Raw genomic sequence first — 22,193 nt, 5'->3', positions numbered from 1 at the left:
TGGCTCACTGCAACCTCCGCCTCCTGGGTTCAAGCGATTCTCCTGCCTCAGCCTCCTGAGTAGCTGGGATTACATGTGCATGCCACCATGCCCAGATACTTTTTGTATTTTCAGTAGAGATGGGGTTCTACCATATTGGCCAGGCTGGTCTCAAACTCCTGATCTCGTGATCCACCTGCCTTGGCCTCCCAAAGTACTGAGATTACAGGCCTGAGCAACCACGCCCAGCCCCTGAATGGCCAGTGTCACCTGTGTTGTTAAAGCTGAGCTGATGACAATTCCACAAATGTTAACTGAACAAAGTGCCACACTAAGTGCCTGTGTCTGAAGATGAATGAAACACAATCTGTGTGTTCTCAGAGCTTCTCCAAGGTGAACTTTTCTGGGGCTTAACCAGCAACTGGCCAGGAAAAGCGGCTTCAACTCTTATCAATAACTACGATATTTCAAAGTACTGGCATTCTCCCAGGACACCCCCCAGGGTGTCAAAATTTAGCCAAAGCAAACTCCAAATGAACACAAAGTACTTATTTTCTCAAAGGAAAACAAACAAACAAAATAGAACAAAACCCCCCTCCCAGATTTATTTAGCTTAACATTTCCCCTGATCTAAAAAGAAAGATGTCAAAAGAATACCTAGAACATATACACAAGCACCTACTCCAATGAACTCGGATAACCTAAAAAGAGAAAAGGGCAAAGTTCTGTTCAACGGAGAAAATTATCTTCGCTTCTGGAAGATGTTCCCACGTCCCATTCCACGTCCTCTTCCTCTTGCAGCCACTGAAAGGGAAGAAGAGAAAATATGAGGCCAGGTCAGTGTGGTCAGTGAATGCTCAAAGCACAGAGTAGCCAGGGCCCTAGGACACCAGTTAGAAGGGTTCTGAAGGGTTTCCTGGTCCAACACCACCCTAGCCATCGCATTTCCCCCACTTTTTTTTGGTTTTGTTTTTTTGAGACGCAGCCTCATTCTGTAGTCGAGGGTGGAGTGCAGTGGCGCAATCTTGGCTCACTGCAACCTTCACCTCCCGGGTTCAGGCGATTCTTGTGTCTCAGCCTCTTACGTTTCACCATGTTGGTCAGACTGGTCTTGAACTCCTGACCTCATATGATCCGCCTGCCTCAGCCTCCCAAAATGCTAGGATGACAGCTGTGAGCCACCGTGCCTGGCCAACGGCCACTGCATTTCACAGAGGGGATGGAGACTCGGGCAGGGGCTGGGGACTGGCATCAGAGCAGGAGCTAGTACCACGATTTGCCTTCCAGACCTATAGTGCTCTCTGCAAGAGGCTGGTAGCACACTGAGGGCAAAGAAGGTCTGAGAGCTATGGAAAAGACAAATTCCGGGGGCTGGCCTCGGGTGAGCTAAGAAAACATTATAGATGTAGTAAATTCATTTTTTCAATTCTGAAACAAACGTAGTTAAGTGTTAACATCTATTATAACTGGGTGAAGGGTAATATTATTTTTTGTGGTTTTTATTTTCTGAGAAAGAATAATTTCAGGCTGAGTGCAGTGGCTCATGCCTGTAATCCCATCACTTTCAGAGGCGAGCGAATCACTTGAGGTCAGCAGTTCAAGATCAGCCTGCCCAACATGGCTAAACACCATCTCTACTGAAAACAAAAATTAGCTGCACGTGGTGGTGTGTGCCTGTGATCCCAGCTACCGGGAGGCCAAGGCAAGAGAAACCACTTGAACCTGGGAGGCGGAGGAGGTTGCAGTCAGCTGAGATTGAGCCACCACACTCTGGCCTGAGTGATGAAGACTCCGTCTCAAAAAAAAACCCTATTTCATGGTAGCAAAAACAAAACACTCTTCATATAAACAGTATGATAAAACTGCTGTTCTCCTCTGTAACCCAGGGGTTCTAGGATAGGACAGGCTTTGAAGGACAGATGAAATATTCTGATGGCTACTAACTGGAGCCTCATCTCTCTGCTCATACAGACCTTGGAGTTGTCCCAAAGAGCAAGAGAAGAGAAGAGAGCTCACCCCCCAGCTGACAGGACCACAGCAAAGGGCTGGGAGGCACAGATGGCTCAGGCAGAAGTCAGCGGGCCTGGGTACACTCACTGCCAAGGGCCTTGCAGTGCACACCCACAAGGTGTATCTTTTGCTAGAGAAGATGGTGACAATGAGGGTGGCCCTTCCCTGAGGAAGCAGTAAGAGCAGTAGTTCTAGCCCTGGCCATAAAGCCAGAATTTCTGAAAACTCTTCCTTCCCCAGGACAAAAGGTGCAGAGCTTCTGGTTCTATCTTCTCACAGCTGCCTCTTGTCTGGGAGGGGCAAGGAGATTCTCTGATTAGTTTTTTTTGGGGGGTGTAGGGCATTTCAAAGGATTACACACTATTACATCTTTAAACTTGAGCTTTCATCCATGGTTCCTGGCTCATAACTCCTGTAGACCTTGTTATAGTATTTTGTTATAACATTGGGGCACTTTAGGCCTCAGAAGCAGGACTCAGGAAACAGAATCTCTCTCGAAACTTCTCCTGCCCTCCTTCTACCTGCCCAAGGCAGGACCCTAAATATGATTGTGGGTCACAAGACCTCACTCCAGAGAAAGGTCCTGCCCTATGCCCTGGAGGAAGAAATGCTGCAGAGAGGCCAAAAAGAATCTGGACTGGCCTTTCGGGGTTTCCTCACCCTGTCTATTAGTATTAGATCACACCCTTTTGTCTAATTGCATTTCCACATGGTTGTCCATCCTTCTATCATGTCTACCCAATGAAGTCTCTATAAAAAGGCCCAAGAGGACAGGGTTAGGGGAGCTTTGGGACGGCTGACCACGCAGAGCCTGACAGGAAGGTGAACAAGAACTCATCCATGTGCTGGGAGGGAACTCCATGCGGACAGAAGCTCTCGTGCTTGAGACCCTTCCAGATTTTACCCTATGCATGCATCTCTTCGTGTGGCTGTTTGAATTCGAAACCAGCCCGACCAACATGGAGAAACCCTGTCTCTAAGAATAATACCAAAAAAAACCACAAAAAAAACAGCCTGGCGTGGTGGTGCATGCCTGTAATCCCAGCTACTTGGAGGCTGAGGCAGAAGAATCACTTGAACCTGGGAGACGGAGGTTGCAGTGAGCCAAGATCACGCCATAGCACTCCAGCCTGGGCAACAAGAGCAAAAAATACCTCCGTCTCAAAAAAAACCAAAAAAAAAAAAAAAAAAAAAAGAAAAAAGAAAAAATCCTTTGTTGTAAATCAGTAAACTTAAGTATGTGATTCCTACTCCAGCGAATTCACTGAACCTAAGGAGGGAGATGTGAGAACCCTGATTTGAAGACATCCAGACGTTCTGGAGGCCCATGCTTATGAATAGTGGGGAATGGAGGGGTAGTCTTGTGGGACCAGGCTCTTAACCAGTGGTTTCTCAGGCTATCTCTAGATAGATAATGTCAGATCTGAAAAACACCCAGCTGGTGTCTACTGCAGAACTGACTGCTTGCTTGGTCACACAAGTCTTCTTTGTTGATTGCTGTGTTGTGAGAGCAGAGGAAAAACACAGTTTGACTTTTTTTCCTATATAAAACATACAGAGCAGCTAAAGATACCAATGGAGAATCCAGTGCCTTCCCTGCCTGCAAACCCCCCCCCCCGCCTTTTTTTTTTCAGCCAACACTACGACAGTTTCTAAGGGCCGCAAATACTTTGTTATCTAATCCACATGGCAGAACTTCTCAGGAACTGAAATATAAAACCAAATTAAGCTAACCAAGAAGCAAGGCCAGACACTAGGGGACTGGGAAAAAGACAGTCCCACTTTTGGAATGTATTAAAGGAAGGCTTTATTTCTGAAAATGGAAGTCCACTGTCAGATCTCCCTAAGTGCATGCTCAGTGTCTATCCACATTACCCAGTCTCCCTAGGAAATGCTGCCCTCACGCGTCATGGGTCAGCTCATCCACTCCGTGCTGTGACTGCTCAGCAAGATAGACAAGGGCAAGCCATCCCAGACTCTTGCACAGAACCTGTAAAAAAGAAGGGCCTCTCCAGGCACGGTGGCTCACGCTGGTAATCCCAGCACTTTGGGAAGCCGAGGCAGGTGGATCACTTGAGGTCAGGAGTTCAAGACCAGCCTGACCAACACAATGAAACCCCATCTCTACTAAAAATACACACACAAACGAAATTAAATTAAAAATAAAAAATTAGCTGGGCATGGGAGTGCATGCCTATGATCTTAGCTACTTGGAAGGCTGAGGCAGGAGAACTGCTTGAACCTGGGAGGCAGAGGTTGCAGTGGGCTGAGACCAAGCTACTACACGCCAGCTTGGGTGACAAAGCAAGACTCTGTCTCAAAAAAATATAAAAAATTAAAATAGCCGGGCGTGGTGGCTCAAGCCTGTAATCCTAGCACTTTGGGAGGCCGAGGCGGGTGGATCACGAGGTCGAGAGATCGAGACCATCCTGGTCAACATGGTGAAACCCCGTCTCTACTAAAAATACAAAAAATTAGCTGGGCATGGTGGCTCGTGCCTGTAATCCCAGCTACTCAGGAGGCTGAGGCAGGAGAATTGCCTGAGCCCAGGAGGCGGAGGTTGCGGTGATCCGAGATCGCGCCATTGCACTCCAGCCTGGGTAACAAGAGCGAAACTCTGTCTCAAAAAAAAAAAAATTAAACTAAAATAAAAAAAAGGGCCTCCTAGAAATTTATTATAGATTTATCAACTCTTTCACTGAAAACACAAATACTGTCTTCTTAAGACAATTATTAAGACAGTATTCCTGTCTTCAGTGAAAGAGTTGATGATCAGATGCAGCAAGACAGAGAAGGCCAGGCAAGGCCTCATGGCCTCACAGGATCTCTCCACGCTGCAAGGGGAAGGGGTGGCAGTGGGTGTGGAGAGAGCAGGGTCAAGCCCACTTCATCCCCAGGCAGTAACAAGACCCCTTTCTATAAGACACAAGACAAACCTGTATTTTAAAACCTGTGCATGAAGAACACCTACCTTGGGCCTTGAGAATAGCAGCTTTTCCTCGGCCAGCCCCCGAGCCTTGGTTTTTATTTTTCATGCTCTTTAACATGGGTGCATTCTTCAGCATGTCAGGCAAAATCAGAAAGCGAATTTTGCTGCCACGGATGTATACCTGCTCCAGCTGTGCCACGCGGCCATCTCTGTATGTGACTGTGATGTTGGACATCTGGAAGGAAATCACCAGCTAATCAGTTAACGGTCAACAGCACCAGTGGTGGTGAGGGCCTTGACTGTTGCGAGGGTTAAGTCCTGAAAAGCAGACTAACATTGTGACAAAGCTGGTGAATTACTCAGCAGTGGTCAGTACTAACTGTGCACACCAGGGACTGCACTGAGCACTTTACCTAAATAGTCCTCACAACACCTCCAGTGTGGGTACGAGTGTTCCCATTTTTATGGGTTAAAAAAACCAAAGCAGTAATCCAAGGTCAAACAGCTGGAATGCAGGGAACTCCAGATCTAAACCAGCTGGTCTAGCTTCAGAGCCTTAGCTGTGCTGTACTGCCTGCTGAGGAAACATGTGAAGAGCTCTTGAAGGTGCTAGACCCTAACTGAAACAGCTTCAAACTGCTAGTCCAAACTGCGTCTTCCCCTGCATTGCCTGGCAGTCAGATTTCAAAGGCACCACGAAGGTCATGAGTGTATACCAGATGCGGTTCTGATCCTCCAGAGTGCATACTCTAGAAGGTGAGACAGAACCCTCTAGCTTGAGTGACTAGGGACTGAGATATGGAGGACACCCAGCGTGTACAGGTACCACAGGGCCTATACAGAGGGCCTGAAATTACAAGCAGGCACTTGGGCAGAAGCCTACAGCATTCGAGGACCAGAGCAGTCAAATAATGACCCTGGACAAGGCTGTTATTTCAGATAAGGGGTCACTCAAGTTTGTTGACAGAGGAAAGATCAACAGGGTTAAGGCAGCACTTAGGAAAGATAAACGTGTCAACATGGATAGACTGCAGGCTGGACAAATGGGGAGCCTGGAGTTGAGACCAGCTTAGCATGGGAGGGTGACACCAATCTGCCAGCATCAACCTCAACAAGCACCACATTTACAGAAAAAGCAGCTTTTACTGCATGAACCTTCTGAAGCAAGAGGACTCTTAATTTATTCACAATGGGTCAGCCCATATTGTTGAGAGATGTGCTTGTCTCCCCAGATTTGTCTGGCTAGTTGCCATCTTATACTCACTCATTCTTTTCCTCAAGTGCTAACTGGCCACCCAGCCTCTGCTTGAACACTCAGTGAGAAAAGAACAACTATGGGCTGGGTGTGGTGGCTCATGTCTATAATATCAACACTTTGAGAGGGTCATGGTGGGAGGATCACTTGAGTCCAGGAGTTTGAGACCAGCCTGGGCCACACAGTGAGACCTTGTCTCTATAAAAATTAGCTGGGTGTGGTGGCACGTGCCTGTAGTTCAGCTACTCGGGAGGCTGAGGTGGGCGGATCACTTGGGTCTGGGTGGTCGAGGTTGCAGGGAGCTGTGATAGCGCCACTGCATTCCAGCCTGGGCCACAGAGCAAGATCCTCTCAAAAAGCAAACAAAACTATGCTCTGGGGCCACCCTGCTGCATATAAGCAGTTTCTAGAGGAATGGTTTCTAGAGCTTCCACCCACTATCACTGTTTTACCTTCAGGACAACAGGGCTCCAGTTTTCCATAAATCTTCTGCTCCAGGCTCCCCAATCCCAGCTCCTTACCAAATTTTCATCCAGTTCCCAAGTCCAATCCTTTACTTCCCCTGAAGAATACCATAACCTCGCCGGGCGCGGTGGCTCAAACCTGTAATCCCAGCACTTTGGGAGGCCGAGGCGGGTGGATCACGAGGTCGAGAGATCGAGACCATCCTGGTCAACATGGTGAAACCCCGTCTCTACTAAAAATACAAAAAACTAGCTGGGCGGGGTGGTGCGTGCCTGTAATCCCAGCTACTCAGGAGGCTGAGGCAGGAGAATTGCCTGAACCCAGGAGGCGGAGGTTGCGGTGAGCCGAGATCGCGCCATTGCACTCCAGCCTGGGTAACAAGAGCGAAACTCCGTCTCAAAAAAAAAAAAAAAAAAAAAAAGAATACCATAACCTCTAGTGCCACAAACGAATGCCAGGTATGGTTAGACTACCCAAGAGAGAAACCAGATACAACTCAGGCTCACCCGAATCTGACTGACAGTTAAAATGTGTTTTGGGGCTGGGTGTGGTGGCTCACGCCTATGATATCAGCACTTTGGGAGGCCAAGGCAGGGGCATCACCTGAGGTTGAGACCAGCCTGGTCAACATGGTGAAACTCCATCTCTACAAAAAAACGAAAATCAGCCAGGAAAGGTGGCAGGCGCCTGTAGTCCCAGCTACTGGGGAGGCTGAGGCAGGAGAATCACTTGAACTGGGGAGGCGGAGGTTGCAGTGAGCAAAGATCACACCACTACACTCCAGACAGGACAACAGAGCAAGACTCTGTCTCAAAAAAAAGGGGGGGGCGCGGTTTGGGGGGCTGTGCCACACTCGACTCTGTAGAAGACACAATAGGCCTGAAAACCTACAGGTGAGACCCAGCTCTGCCATCTGTCAGACGTGTAACTCCAGGTATACTTCCAGGCTTCTCCCAGCCTCAGTTCCCTCACCTACAAAGTTGAGGAAAATACAAGCGAACAAAGCCAACATTTACTGAGCACTTATTAGATATCAAGTGCTGGCCCAGGTGATTTCCCCACAGCAGCTCATGTTACCCCACAAAATCCTACAAGGTAGAGAGATGAAGTGGCATAGACATTCAGAGGCAGATAGGTCCCCAGAAACCCAAGCCCTTCTCTCTATTTTCCTGCTTGAGATCACATCACTCTTACATAGCCTGGCTGGAGTTTGAACCCAGTTCTGTCTAACTCTAAACTCACATTCTTAATCACTTCATCTGATCACACTTCCTGAAACTGTTAAAAAGCAAATTAGGTCAGGAGCAGTGCTTCATGCCTGTAATCCTAGCACTTTGGGAGGCCAAGGTGCGAGGACTGCTTGAGGTCAGGGGTTTGAGACCAGCCTGGGAAAGGCAGCAAGATCCCATGCCTACAAAAAGTCAAAAAAATTAGCTTAGTGTGGTGGTGCATGCCTGTGGTCGCAGCAACTTGGGAGGCTGAGGTGGGAGGATGGCTGGAGCCTAGGAGTTCAAGGCTGCAGTGAGCTATGATTATGACACTGTACTCCAGCCTGGGCAACAGAGTAAAACTCTGTCGTTTAAAAGAAAAAAAAAAAAAAAAAAAAAAGCCAACAAGGAAAAGTATGCCTAAATGCTGTCTCTATTGCCTAACACATTCAGTAAATGCTAAAGCTGATTGACACTTAAAATGTGTTTTAGGAGCTATGCCATTACTAAGCCACACTCCCTCCAGCACCATAGGGGCACATCTCACTCCTTCCCTGTCAGAAGCTGTTACAACAAGACTTAATCTAGGCATTTCCATAAATGAACTATGTCCCAGCTGAAGCAGGAGACTCCAGTACCATTTGACTCCTATTTCAGTCCTAAGAATCGGGCTCACTATTGCTCTCACTTTCCCTGCAGCACTGGCTGATGAGAATCGCTCGCTGTAGACAAAACCGCAGTCTTACTGCACACATGCCTGCTAGAGCTTGCTAATAAGCCTGAGCTGTGTTTGGATCACACACCAAAGGCAGCAACTATTGAGTGAACCAGATTTTAATCAAAGCCAGGCAGGAACACCCAGTTTAATCAACTTTCCTCAACAGCCACAATGAAACACGGATGGTATAAACCAGGTACCCGACTGAAATGACATCCTGGGGGAGAGGGAGAGAATCTTTGTAGTATAGTCAAAGTGGTAGGAGTTTCTCAGATATCTGGGGCCGAGACAGAAAAAGTTAGCTCCAGGACTGTGAAGGTGCATTGGGGTGTCTCAGGTCTGTCAATACACCAGAAATGCACAAACTCTTTAGGACAATTTCACACATACACAAAGGCAGAGACACTTGGTTGCCACTGCTATTATATGAATACCAACTGATGCATTCATCCACTCACAAACAGTTCAGGGAAAAAAAGCATACAATAGTTTAAAAAAAAAAATGGTATTCCTTCAACATAGAAGGCTAGATAGCTAAAGAAATTCAACTACATTGAATTCAGGGGTTTCAAAAACTTTCCTAGCAATAGTTATGGGCAACTTTCTGGCCCAATCATGTGAGAGTTTCTTTTTTTTTTTCCTGCTTTGTTTTTTGAGACAGAGTCTCACTCTGTAGCCCAGGCTGGAGTGCAGCGGCATGATCTTGGCTCACTGTAACCTCCACCTCCCGGGTCCCAGTTCAAGCAATTCTCTTGCCTCAGCCTCCTGAGTAGCTGGGATTATAGGCAAGGGCCACCATGCCCAGCTAATTTCTGTATTTTTAGTAGAGACGGGGTTTCACCGTATTGGCCAGGCTCATCTTAAACTCCTGACCTTGTGATCTGCCTGCTTCCGCCTCCCAAAGTGCTGGGATTACAGGCGCGAGCCACTGCACCCAGCCAAGAGTTTCTTTTGGGTTCTAATTTTTATACAGTGACACAATACCATCTTCCACAAGAGACCATTTTTTCCAAAGATGGCTGTTCTGCCACAGCCAAGAAAATAGATTTCGAACAGTCCCATCAGCGATTGAGTGGTCACGTCAAAGCCCCAAAAGCACAATGTCTGCTTGTGCAGAACTCCACACTAATTTCTCCCACTAAAACTTCTAACAGGTCACTTAGAATATAGTGAAATGGATTGGCCGGGCGCGGTGGCTCAAGCCTGTAATCCCAGCACTTTGGGAGGCCGAGGCGGGTGGATCACGAGGTCAAGAGATCGAGACCATCCTGGTCAACATGGTGAAACCCCGTCTCTACTAAAAATACAAAAAATTAGCTGGGCATGGTGGCGCGTGCCTGTAATCCCAGCTACTCAGGAGGCTGAGTCAGGAGAATTGCCTGAACCCAGGAGGTGGAGGTTGCGGTGAGCCGAGATCGCGCCATTGCACTCCAGCCTGGGTAACAAGAGCGAAACTCTGTCTCAAAAAAAAAAAAAAAAAAAAAAAAAAAAAAAAATAGAATATAGTGAAATGGGTACGACTATTACTCTCTGTATTTGCTTGTATCATTTATAATTTAGTTCCATTTTTACAAAATTGGGGACATACCTTGGAGTTTTGTTATTTTTCTCACACTTATGCCAGCAGCATTTTGACAGACATTAGATATTCATCCACGTAATTTTAGATTAATAATACTCTTTGTAATGCACCCCAATTTTTTAACCATAGTTTATTCAACTCTAGTATTAAAAACATTGGTTTTCATTATTAAAAACAGCACTGCAGAGGCAGGCAAGGTGGTGTGCATATGTAGTCCTAACTGGTGGGCTGAACGGTGAGGATTGCTTGAGCCTAGGAGTTTGAGGCTGCAGTGAGCTATGATCATGCCACTGAACTCTAGCCTGGGTGACAGAGGCAGTCTCGTAAACAAATGACAAGCAAAAAAAAAAAAAAAAAAAAAAAAAAAAAAAAAAAAGAAAAGGCAGCACTGCAATGAATACCTTTGTACGTAAACATTTGCCCACAATTTTGAATTGGTTCCTAAAAGTAGAATTATTGTTTTTTTAAGACAGGGTCTTGCCGGGCGCGGTGGCTCAAGCCTATAATCCCAGCACTTTGGGAGGCCGAGGCGGGTGGATCACGAGGTCGAGAGATCGAGACCATCCTGGTCAACATGGTGAAACCCCGTCTCTACTAAAAGTGCAAAAAATTAGCTGGGCATGGTGGCGCGTGCCTGTAATCCCAGCTACTCAGGAGGCTGAGGCAGGAGAATTGCCTGAACCCAGGAGGCGGAGGTTGCGGTGAGCCGAGATTGCGCCATTGCACTCCAGCCTGGGTAACAAGAGTGAAACTCCGTCTCAAAAAAAAAAAAAGACAGGGTCTTGCTCTGTTGCCAAGACCCAGGATAAACGCAGTGGCATGATCACAGCTCACTGCAGCCTTCACCTCCTGGTCTCAAGTGATCCTCCCACCTCAGTCTCCTGAGTAGTTGGAACTACAGGCACATGCCATCACACCCAGCTAATTTTTTGCAGAGACAGGGCCTCATTCACCCAGATTGGTCTCGAACTCTTGGACTCAAGTGGTCCTCCCACCTCAGTCTCTAAGTGCTGGGATTACACATGTGAGCCAGTGTGCTGGGCCTAGTTTCTAAATTAAAATTAAGTCTTCCACTCTTGTGTATGTTAAATGCACTTCCAAAAAGGATATATGAATTTATACTTCTACTGGCAGTGTAGCAAGAAACCTGTGTAGCATTAATTTTATTTTGCCAATTTTCAAGTTTAGACATTCTTACTGTTATTTGCTTATCTGCTGGATAATGGTATTTTGGTCAGCAACAGACTACATATACAACAGTGGTCCCATAGGATTACAATTCTGTATTTTTACAGTACCTTTTCTGTTTACATATACAAATGCACTATTGTGTTGCAGTTACCTACAGTAATCAGTATGGCAACATGCTGTACAGGGTTTGTAGAACTTATAGTCTAGTTATACCATCTAGGCTTATGAATGTACAATCTATGAAGTTTACTCGATGACAAAAATCACCCAATGCATCTCTCAGAACATATCAGGCAACACTGTCAGGCAATACATGACTGTACTTTTTCTTGTGTGAATTATCCATTTTATGGCTCTATTTTTAATTGGAGTATATGAAATACGACAACTTCCCTTCATAAAATAAAATTATGAGATATTCTAAGTGTCCTAAGTGCTCACAACTAGCTAGGCTAGAACACTTTTTGTTAAGAATCTATGAAGGAACCTCTGGGAACCTTTCACACGGGATTCCTGATAAAATCCACACCCATTAACTACCCTCTACATTTACTACATAAATACGGTCTAGTCTATAAGATAAATTTTGTGTTTATTCCTACTCATTCCTTATCTTAAAGCTCCTTTAATGGCTTTTAATATCTGACCAAATATCTGACTACAAGTATTCTTTCTTTTTTTTTTTTTTTTTTTTTTTTTTTTGAGACGGAGTTTCGCTCTTGTTACCCAGGCTGGAGTGCAATGGCGCGATCTCGGCTCACCGCAACCTCCGCCTCCTGGGTTCAAGCAATTCTCCTGCCTCAGCCTCCTGAGTAGCTGGGATTACAGGCAAGCGCCACCATGCCCAGCTAATGTTTTGTATTTTTAGTAGAGACGGGGTTTCACCATGTTGACCAGGATGGTCTTGATCTCTCGACCTCGTGATCCACCCGCCTCGGCCTCCCAAAGTGCTGGGATTACAGGCTTGAGCCACCGCGCCCGGCCAAGTATTCTTTCTTAATTTGTTCTGATTTTGACTAAAAAACAAAACCAAACAGGCCGGGTGCGGTGGTTCAAGCCTGTAATCCCAGCACTTTGGGAGGCCGAGGCGGGTGGATCACGAGGTCAAGAGATCAAGACCATCCTGGTCAACATGGTGAAACCCCGTCTCTACTAAAAATACAAAAAATAAGCTGGGCATGGTGGTGTGTGTGCCTGTAATCCCAGCTACTCAGGAGGCTGAGGCAGGAGAATTGCCTGAACCCAGGAGGCGGAGGTTGCGGTGAGCCGAGATCTCGCCATTGCACTCCAGCCTGGGTAACAAGAGCGAAACTCCGTCTCAAAAAAACAAAACAAAAAAAACCTCAGTTCCCCCTTGACACCGAGTATCGGATGCTTCAGGCTAATGGTGAGTACAAATAGCCAAGAACAGAAACTTCCCATTTGGGAACCTCTAGCTTTAAGCCATCCATCCCTGAGATGGGAAGAGATCAGTGTGTCCCACCTCTGCTACAAACAAAAATCAGCTAAAAAGGACCCCATGAAGAGCAATAGGGGGCCCTGCTCAACCCCATCCACACTGGGCCCTTAGGAGATGCTCACAGCAACAGAAGTAGGGCACCATCATGCAGAGCTAATGCCGTATCCTGCAGCACTGACCACTAGTGGATGCTTGGCTTGCAGCTGTGGGAACCAGAAGGAGAACAAAAGCTCACTGCCTTCCCAGCCGAACCTGAGATGCACACCTTCTGACCTAATAAGCACCACTTCAGGGACCTCGGCCTAGGTTTCACATATACATATTTCTTCCTAAAAAAAAAATACACACACACACGAGAGGCAGGGTCTATGTTGCCCAGGCTGGTCTCGAACTCTTGGGCTCCAGTGACCCTCCTGCCCCAGCCTCCCAAAGTGCTAGGATTACAGGCATGAGCCAACATGCCTGGCCATATTTTACATTTTCAAATGTCAAAAACAGTGCTATGGTAACAGGGTACCTTAAAACTACCTAAGGGACCATAAAGGTATATTTTGTATGGGGATGTTGTCGAGGACATCATCTAATAGTGTCTCCTGTATCGGTGCCAGGAAATCCACCTGATTGCTATTTTAACTTAAGAACACTATGCATTTTGGAACTGATTATCTTCCCTGCTTAACCTTACACTGGAATATACCTTTATATATATACAGGGATTCAGGTTTACATTTCTGGATACTGACTACTTGGCTTCATTTTATGTTCTACCCCAACTTACATGCACCGTGAATCTATTTATCTATTTTTATCCTGTCATGGAATCGTTTTAATTTTAGAGATAGGGTCTTGCTTTGTCACCCAGGCTGGAGTGCAGTGTTGCCACCAGAGCTTACTGCAGCCTGAACTGCTAGGTGTGCTCAAATGATCCTTTTGCCTCAGCCTATGGAGTAGCTGGGACTACAAGCATAAGCCATCACATCCAGCTAATTTTTAAACTTTTTTTGTTTTTTTTGAAAAGACAGGGTCTAACTATTTCTCAAAGGGGACAGAATAAAAAGTAAATACTAAAACCCCAAAACAGAGAAGGTGTGGCTCAGGCCTGTAATTCCAATACTTTGGGAGGCTGAGGTGGGATGATCACTTAAGTCCAGGAGTGCAAGACTAGCCTGGGCAACAGAGTGAGATCCTCTATTTAAAAAATAAATAGGCCGGGCGCGGTGGCTCAAGCCTGTAAGCCCAGCACTTTGGGAGGCCGAGGCGGGTGGATCACGAGGTCAAGAGATCGAGACCATCCTGGTCAACATGGTGAAACCCCGTCTCTACTAAAAATACAAAAAAAATTAGCTGGGCATGGTGGCACGTGCCTGTAATCCCAGCTACTCAGGAGGCTGAGGCAGAAGAATTGCCTGAACCCAGGAGGCGGAGGTTGCGGTGAGCCGAGATCGTGCCATTGCACTCCAGCCTGGGTAACAAGAGTGAAACTCCGTCTCTAAATAAATAAATAAATCAATAATAATAAATAAAGAGAAATAATAAAACTCCAAAACAGGGAGTGCATATTCAGGGTAACTTGAATCTATGCTCCCAAGTAAAAAAGAAGAAGAAGAAAAAAAAAAGGTAAAACCCTAAAAACATGCAGGGAAAACAGTCCATACCAATAGCCAAAAGTTGTTTCGGTGGGACTCTCTCATCTTTTCCAAATCTTTGTGCTGTGCTTTTGTGTGTGTGCATGTGAGACCCGGCTGGAGTGCAGTGGCGCCATCATAGCTCACTGCAGCCTTGACCTCCTGGGCTCAAGTAATCCTCCTGCCTTCCCCTCCACCTGAATGGCTAGGACTATAGGCATGTGCCACCACACCGAACTAATTTATGTTTTTTTTGAGACAAGGTCTTGCCATGTTGCCCAGATTGGTCTTGAACTCCTGGGCTCAAGTGATCCTCCTGCCTCAGCCTCTCAAAGTGTTGAAACTATAGGGGTAGCCACCACACCTGTTCCCACCCCACTTTTGTAACAGAAAACGTTACTGAACAAGCAAGAAAAAGTGCTAAGAGGATGTTCTCATTCCCAAAAGGCAGAATGATTGGGTCTGGGAAGGACAGACAGCATATGGTGTACCACAGGAGCCATAAGCCTCGCAGCCTGAGATGCACTGAACAAACTAAACTGTGCTCAGTGTTCACCCACTGCTCGCTTTAACTACACCACAATCTGCTGGCTCTTATTCAATGTGCCTAGGTTTTGGTAGACCCAGTGAAGCCTCTACAATGGATTAAACTGCGTTTCTCACGTTGAAGTCCTAATACCCAGTACCTCAGAATGTGATCATATTTAGAGACAAAAAAATCTTTACAGGCCAGGTGTAGTGGCTCATGCCTGTAATTCCAGCAGTTTGAGACACCAAAGCAGGAGGATCACTTGTAGCCACAAGTTTGATACTGGTCTGAAAAAGACATCAAGACTCCACCTCTACAAAAAAATTTAAAAATTAGCCAGGTATGGTGGTGCACACTGGTAGTCCCGGCTACTCAGAAGGCTGAGGTGAAAGGAACTCTTGAGCTCGTAAGTCCAAGGCTGCCATGAGCTATGATCAAACCACTGCACCCAAGCCTGATCAACAGAGCAAGACTTAGTCTCAAAAAACAAAATAATAATAAATAAATAAAAAAGGCTGGGTGCAGTGGCTCATGCCTATAATCCTGGCACTTTGGGAGGCTGAGGCGGGCAGATGCCTGAGCTCAGGAGTTCGAGACCAGCCTGGGCAACATGGCAAAACCCCATTTCTACTAAAAATACAAAAATTAGCTGGGTGTGGTGGTGGTGGGCGCCTGTAGTCTCAGTTACTCGGGAGGCTGAGGCAGAATTGCTTGAACCCAGGAGGCAGAGGTTGCAGTGAGCTAGATCGCTCCATCGAAATCCAGCTAGACCGCAAGAGCAAAACTCCATCTCAAAACAAACAAACAAACAAAAAAACACAACAAAAAACAAAAAACAAAAACACTCAAAACTTTACAGACATAATTGTGTTAAGATGAAGTCATTAGAATGAGCCCTAATCCAATATGCCTGGTATCCTTATAAGAAGAGATGTGGACACAAACACTGTAGAAGGAAGACCAAGTGAAGACACAGGGAGAAGAGAGCCATCATCTATAAGCAAGGCCTGGACCAGATCCTTCCTTCATATTCCTCAGAAGAAACCAGTCTTGCCAACACCTTGATCTCAGACTTCCAACCTTCAGAACGATGATGAAATAAATTTGTGTTGGCCGGGCGCGGTGGCTCAAGCCTGTAACCCCAGCACTTTGGGAGGCCGAGGCGGGTGGATCACGAGGTCGAGAGATCAAGACCATCCTGGTCAACATGGTGAAACCCCGTCTCTACTAAAAATACAAAAAAATTAGCTGGGCATGGTGGCACGTGCCTGTAATCCCAGCTACTCAGGAGGCTGAGGCAGGAGAATTGCCTGAACCCAGGAGGCGGAGGTTGCGGTGAGCCAAGATCACGCCATTGCACTCCAGCCTGGGTAACAAGAGCGAAACTCCGTCTCAAAAAAAAAAAAAAAAAAAAAAAAAGAAATTAATTTGTGTTGTTTAAGCTGCCCAGTCTGTGGAACTCTGTTAGGGCAGCACTAGCACACAAATATAAGGAGGCAGGTGGCTGTCCCCCACCTGTGGTCAGGCACGTGACATGCATCCTCTGCACTATGGTTCCTCCTGCCGCCAATGAGCTATTTTTATCCCTGATTTAGAGGAGGGACTAGAGGACGAAGGAGGTCCAAAGCGCACCCTAAGTCACAGTAGGTGGCAGGCTACAAGCGGATTCCAGGTCTGTCTGACACCAAGGTCTGTGCACTTTGTGTCACGTTGACTGCGTGCATCTCTGAATGACCACCAAGGTCATCTGGTTAGACACCTGCACGTTATGGATGGGATGTCAAAGGCCCTGGAAACCCAGCAAGTTGTCCAGATACATACAGCTTGTTGAAAAACTCATTAAGATTCACTATCCCGGCCGGGCGCGGTGGCTCAAGCCTGTAATCCCAGCACTTTGGGAGGCGGAGGCAGGTGGATCACGAGGTCGAGAGATCGAGACCATCCTGGTCAACATGGTGAAACCCCGTCTCTACTAAAAATACAAAAAACTAGCTGGGCGTGGTGGCGCGTGCCTGTAATCCCAGCTACTCAGGAGGCTGAGGCAGGAGAACTGCCCGAGCCCAGGAGGCGGAGGTTGCGGTGAGCCGAGATCGCACCATTGCACTCCAGCCTGGGTAACAAGAGCGAAACTCCGTCTCAAAAAAAAAAAAAAAAAAAAAAAAGATTCACTATCCCAAATCTTGCACTCTCCTCAGGATGAGCACGCCTTAAGCCAGCGGACTGGATCTAAGGAGAGATGATGAACGGATCTACCAACCATCTATTTATAGATGATAAACCTATCTACTGTCAATAAACTGATCTTTTAACAGTGATGTGATAAACCTGAGTCACCAGAGGTCTACTTCTCTGCATGCCAGGGAACTGACCAAGCTCATCAACCTTGCAGGAAGATGACAGACGCTCACAGCTACAAAAAAAAAAAACAAAAAAAAAAAAAACCAACACACACACAAAAAAATGACCCCTGCAAAGCAATGGATGGTTAGGATGCCTGACTGTGTGGTGTAAGATGCTTTAGCTCTCTGACCTTCTCATCTGGAAAAAAGCAGTAGGTACCATATGTTAAATACTCACAATATATGAGACACTGAGCTAGTATTGCACACGTGTAACTCATCTGATCTTTCTAAAAGTCCTGGAGGTGTAGATATTACTCCTGTGGCAATCTCAGGGATGTGCTAATCAGATCTCCTTTCAAAAGAGAACAGGATATGAGGAGTGCAGGCAGCCAACAGTCACCATCTACTGAGGCTACTCTCTCCCCAGCCTGGCAGCCAATAGACTGAACACACCAGGGGTACGAGTCCCCTCATTTCTGCCCCATGCTAGACTCTTCCAATGAGCAATCGCTGCTTTGCTGAGACTTCCTCAAAACTATGCTGTAGTCTAAGGCTCTTCCTGCTCAATCCTCCTTCCTTTCTCGTCTCTTTTCACCAGCCAGACCAGCATCACAGACTGAAAATTTCCCTACCTAGTACTGTTTCCTTGCTCCTTTATCCTTTATTGTCATTTCTCCCAATAAATACCGTGCATACTTCTGTCTTGGCCTCCACATCAAAGAACCCAAAATAGTATCACCCCCTTTTACAGATGAGAAAACTGAGTGGTTAATACATCTAAGGTCATATAATTAGGATTCAAACTCACATCTCTGACACCCAAGCCCAAGTTTTTAACCAACAGTTTAAACAAAGAAAGTGTGAAGATATAATTGAAAAACAATACTCTAAAAATTCAGATGACTATGCAAAAGGCCAAGTTGTGCCATGAGAAGGACACCATATCAGGCCGGGCGCGGTGGCTCAAGCCTGTAATCCCAGCCCTTTGGGAGGCCGAGGCGGGTGGATCACGAGGTCAAGAGATCGAGACCATCTTGGTCAACATGGTGAAACCCCGTCTCTACTAAAAATACAAAAAAAATAGCTGGGCATTGTGGTGCATGCCTGTAATCCCAGCTACTTAGGAGGCTGAGGCAGGAGAATTGCCTGAACCCAGGAGGCGGAGGTTGCAGTGAGCCGAGATCACGCCATTGCACTCCAGCCTGGGTAACAAGAGCGAAACTCCGTCTCAAAAAAAAAAAAAAAAAAAGAAGGACACCATATCAGGAAACTACTCCATTATTTATCATCAGAGTGATGAGTCCTTTAATCACATTCTCCCTATTTTATGGATGTCAAGACTATCACCAAACCCGCTTACCTCACAAGGTAGTTGCAATAATCAAATGAGATTCTCCCTCCAAGAGAAAAGGGAAACAAATACAGTATGTGAGAAGATTCTGCTAACCACAAGGCAAGTGGAGGCAAATGGATAATGGCTCTGAATCTGAAGGATTCTACTGAAGTAGCACTTCTCTCAAATAGGCCCCCAACTCTGGGGATGGAAAAAACAAAAAGGACAAAGTAAAATATTTCAAACCTCCAAATGGCTTTCCTGCCTCAAGACTGTGCCTTGTTCATGCCCACATTCCCAGAGCCTATAACAGTGCCTGGCATGCATTAGGCGCTCAGAAAATCACTGCTGAAAAATAAAAAAAAAATAAGAAAAATAAAAATAAGAAAAATTTAAAAAGTAACAAAAAAAAAGAAAGAAAGAAAGAAAGAAAATCACTGCTGAATGAGAATAATTTTTTTTCAAAGACCCCCACATCTTTCTGTTCCTCTGAGACACAGGTCCATTCCTCCCACATAGCCTCATGTGCAAAGCAGGATACCTGGCAGTTCATGTTGTCCTCTGCTTCAATGAGCTTCCCACGATATACCTCGCCGGTGTTTGTTTCGCATGTCACAATGTGGCCCTCGGCCTCATGCAGTACTTTAATTGGCACACCAATAGACATCTTGGCAGGAAGAGTTCTACAGTGAGAGAGACAACAGTCAGTTCATCTTTCAGAGACTGAGAAGGCATGTGGCACACACCATGCTTCCTTCAAGGCCTGGCCCTCCATAAAACTTAGCAAAAATGCCAAAACTGAGGTTTTTTTTTTTTTTTTTTTTTGAGCCAGAGTCTCGCTCTGTCGCCAAGGCTGGAGTGCAGTGGCACAATCTAGGCTCACCACAACCTCTGCCTCCTGGGTTCAAGCGATTCTCCTTCCCCATCAAGTCAGGCTAATTTTTTTTTTGTATTTTTAGTAGAGATGGGGTTTCACCACGTTAGCTAGGATGGTCTCAATCTCCTGGTCTCATGATCCACCCATCTTGGTCTCCCAAGCGCTGGGATTACAGACATGAGCCACTGTGCCCAGCCCAAAGCCACATTTTCTACAAAAAAACATAACAAAACAAAAACAACTTAGCTTTTGGCTTGGAGGAAACTATCTGGCAAATATGTGCAAGATGTGGGGTGAGAAGGAATGGTGGGGTGGACAGAGGTAAAAATAGAAATGAAAGGAGAGCATCTCCCATCGACCACATGTCCCTGCTACCCTATGTCCCTTAATCTTCATCTAACTGACCATTAGCCAATACCGTTCGTGTCAGGGAGAGGGGGCTGGAATGTTATTTGTTGCATTGTTATTGTCAACCCATAACTGTACATAACTACATTTTGAAAATAATATAGGCCCGAGCTGTCCAATACAGCTCATGTCCACATGTAGCTATTTAAATTAAACTTACTTAAAACAAAATAAAATTAAGATAAAAAACTCAGTCTCAATCCCAGTGGCCATATTCCAAGTGCTCAACGGCCATATGTAGCTAGCGGCCCCCCTATGGAAGGTGCAGATACAGACCAAAGGACCCATGCACATCTAGGAGAGGAGGCTGCACTTTTAATTCAGCCCTTTTACCCTTCACTTACTTTACCATCAAGGATGAGAAAATATCAAAGTGACAATGTGCTATATTCAGGAAATGCTTGTCATGGAGGAAAATCAGGGAAATCGCCTGATTTGACCTAATTAAAAGAATCAAGCAGCTGGGCGTGGTGGTTCAGGCCTGTAATCCAAGCACTTTGGAGGCCAAGGCGGGCGGATCACCTGAGGTCGGGAGTTCAAGACCAGCCTGACCAACATGGTGAAACCCTGTCTTAAAAAAAAAAAAAAAAAAAAAAAAAAGAATCGAGCAGTGAACTTTTTATTGAGATACGCAATGACTCAAAGTTGGAACGGAAGTGTACTTAAAAGAGAACATGAGGTTGAAGAGACAGGTTCCTTTGGTGAGGATCCCTTGCTTTCAGCTTTAGGAGTCTAGATTTTATGCTGAAGATAGTGGAGAACCACTGCACGATCATAGGTAAAGAATGACGCAATGAAAAAGTAGCAGTATTTATTTACAAAATGGATAGAATGTAAGGTTTAGAAGCAGAGAAACTTGTTAAAACTTCTGCAACAGTGTGGAAACCATGAGGAGACCACTACCTGAAAGGGGGCTGAAGGCAGAGATGCAAGTAACTTTTAAAAGAATGACCGGCCGGGCGTGGTGGCTCACACCTGTAATCCCAGCACATTGGAAGGCCGAGGCCGGTAGATCCCTTGAGCCCAGGAGTTCAAGACCAGTCAGGGCGACATGGTGGAACCCCGTCTCCACTCCAAAAAAAAAAAAACGGAAAAAAGAAAAAGAAAAAAGCACCCACAGGATTTGGAGAAAGGATGACTCAACCAGAAATGACTTCAAGATTACTGCCTGAAAGCTTTGAAAAACACTGACCTGGAGAGATACAAAAAGTGAAAGCATACACGTTGAAGCTAATGAGCTTACTTCTAGGCGCTAGGGAGGCGACGCTCGCTGATGTCTGGGTGGCCCAAGCTTCCCGCTTTCTTCCCTCCCCGAGCCCTGGAGAGTTCCATGCAGCGAGTCTTTCTCCAGCCCCTGGCCCCTCACAGGCACCTCGACCTCCCCTTGCCCGTTCCCAGCCTCACCGGCTCCGGCCTCCTCCTTCTTCTCTTCCGTGCGGCAGCAAATGCGTCTACGGCGAAGGCGTGAGTTCAGCGAATGGCGGGCCCAGGTCCCAGAATTCCACTCGCTCCCAAAATGCTGCGCGCAGGGCCCACCTCCTTCCTTTCCCCACTGGTGAGCGCGGTCTCGTCTCCGCTTCCTCTTCACTGCGCCCGCCGGCTGGGAAACTAGGGCACCGCTACGATAGTTCCGGCACCGGAAGAGACGGCTGATAACTGGGCCCGGGGGCCGCCGGAAACAACGATCCTTGGGCAGGCAAGGAGCCGGAGAGGGTACTCGCACTTCCAAGCACCCCACACCAAGGACAGGCTGGACGGCAAGGCGGAGACTCGGAGCCTGGGCCCTCAGACCCGGGGCAGCAGGAGGTTGGGCCAAGAGCCAGGACTTCTCCCTCACAATTTAATTTTTTGATCTCGGCACTGCCAGGTAAGGGGCAGCCTGAGCGAGGCGAGGTATCTCGTACGGATAAAATTAGGTATAGAGTAGGGCAGCGGCCGGCTCAGGATCATCCCTAAAGGCAGCTGGAAGACAGCTGTTTGGCGCTTCGGCAATGCATTGGGCGGGACCGGCGCTCACACCTAAGGCTGCAAAAGAGCGGGACACGGCAGAGGCGGAGCTTGCTGAAGGGACGAGCCTCGGGGAAGCATCTGTTCACTAAGTGCACGAGCTTCGGGGCGGGGGCTCAAGGGAAGGGGCGGGGCTTCCGGGGCCCGTGTCTTGGTGGGCAGCGCGTCTACGCAGGATTGGGCGAGGGGGCGGGGCCACCCGACGCAGAAGCGGCAAATGGCCAGGGCGGGCTTAAATTGGGAGGCTGGGGGCATCTAGAATCAAAGTTTGGGGCG

General features: G+C 46.7%; 1 protein-coding gene across 1 annotated transcript; it reads right to left on the bottom strand.

Moving 5' to 3' along the window:
• Positions 1-559: 559 nt before the first annotated feature.
• On the bottom strand, positions 560-21,956 carry SNRPD3 (small nuclear ribonucleoprotein D3 polypeptide). The gene is made up of 4 exons (XM_039462379.2): positions 21,315-21,956; positions 19,167-19,308; positions 4,961-5,153; positions 560-783 (listed from the first exon to the last, which is right to left on the bottom strand). The coding sequence occupies exons 2-4, from the start codon at positions 19,290-19,292 to the stop codon at positions 722-724; spliced, it is 381 nt and encodes a 126-aa protein (XP_039318313.1). The 5' UTR covers positions 19,293-19,308; positions 21,315-21,956; the 3' UTR covers positions 560-721.
• Positions 21,957-22,193: the final 237 nt, after the last annotated feature.

The sequence above is a fragment of the Saimiri boliviensis genome, chromosome 21, assembly GCF_048565385.1.
Source record: "Saimiri boliviensis isolate mSaiBol1 chromosome 21, mSaiBol1.pri, whole genome shotgun sequence".
Classification (NCBI taxonomy): Eukaryota; Metazoa; Chordata; class Mammalia; order Primates; family Cebidae; genus Saimiri; species Saimiri boliviensis.
The sequence above is the reverse complement of the archived record's forward strand: the minus strand, read 5'-3'. Positions and strand labels throughout refer to the sequence as shown.

Excerpts from the sequence above, each read along its gene's own strand:
- SNRPD3 (XM_039462379.2), bottom strand. The coding sequence starts at position 19,292 with ATGTCTATTGGTGTGCCAATTAAAGTACTGCATGAGGCCGAGGGCCAC. Across the intron at positions 5,154-19,166 it reads AGGACAACATGAACTGCCAG|ATGTCCAACATCACAGTCAC; the intron begins GTATCCTGCTTT and ends ATTTCCTTCCAG. Across the intron at positions 784-4,960 it reads TGCTATTCTCAAGGCCCAAG|TGGCTGCAAGAGGAAGAGGA; the intron begins GTAGGTGTTCTT and ends CTTCCCTTTCAG.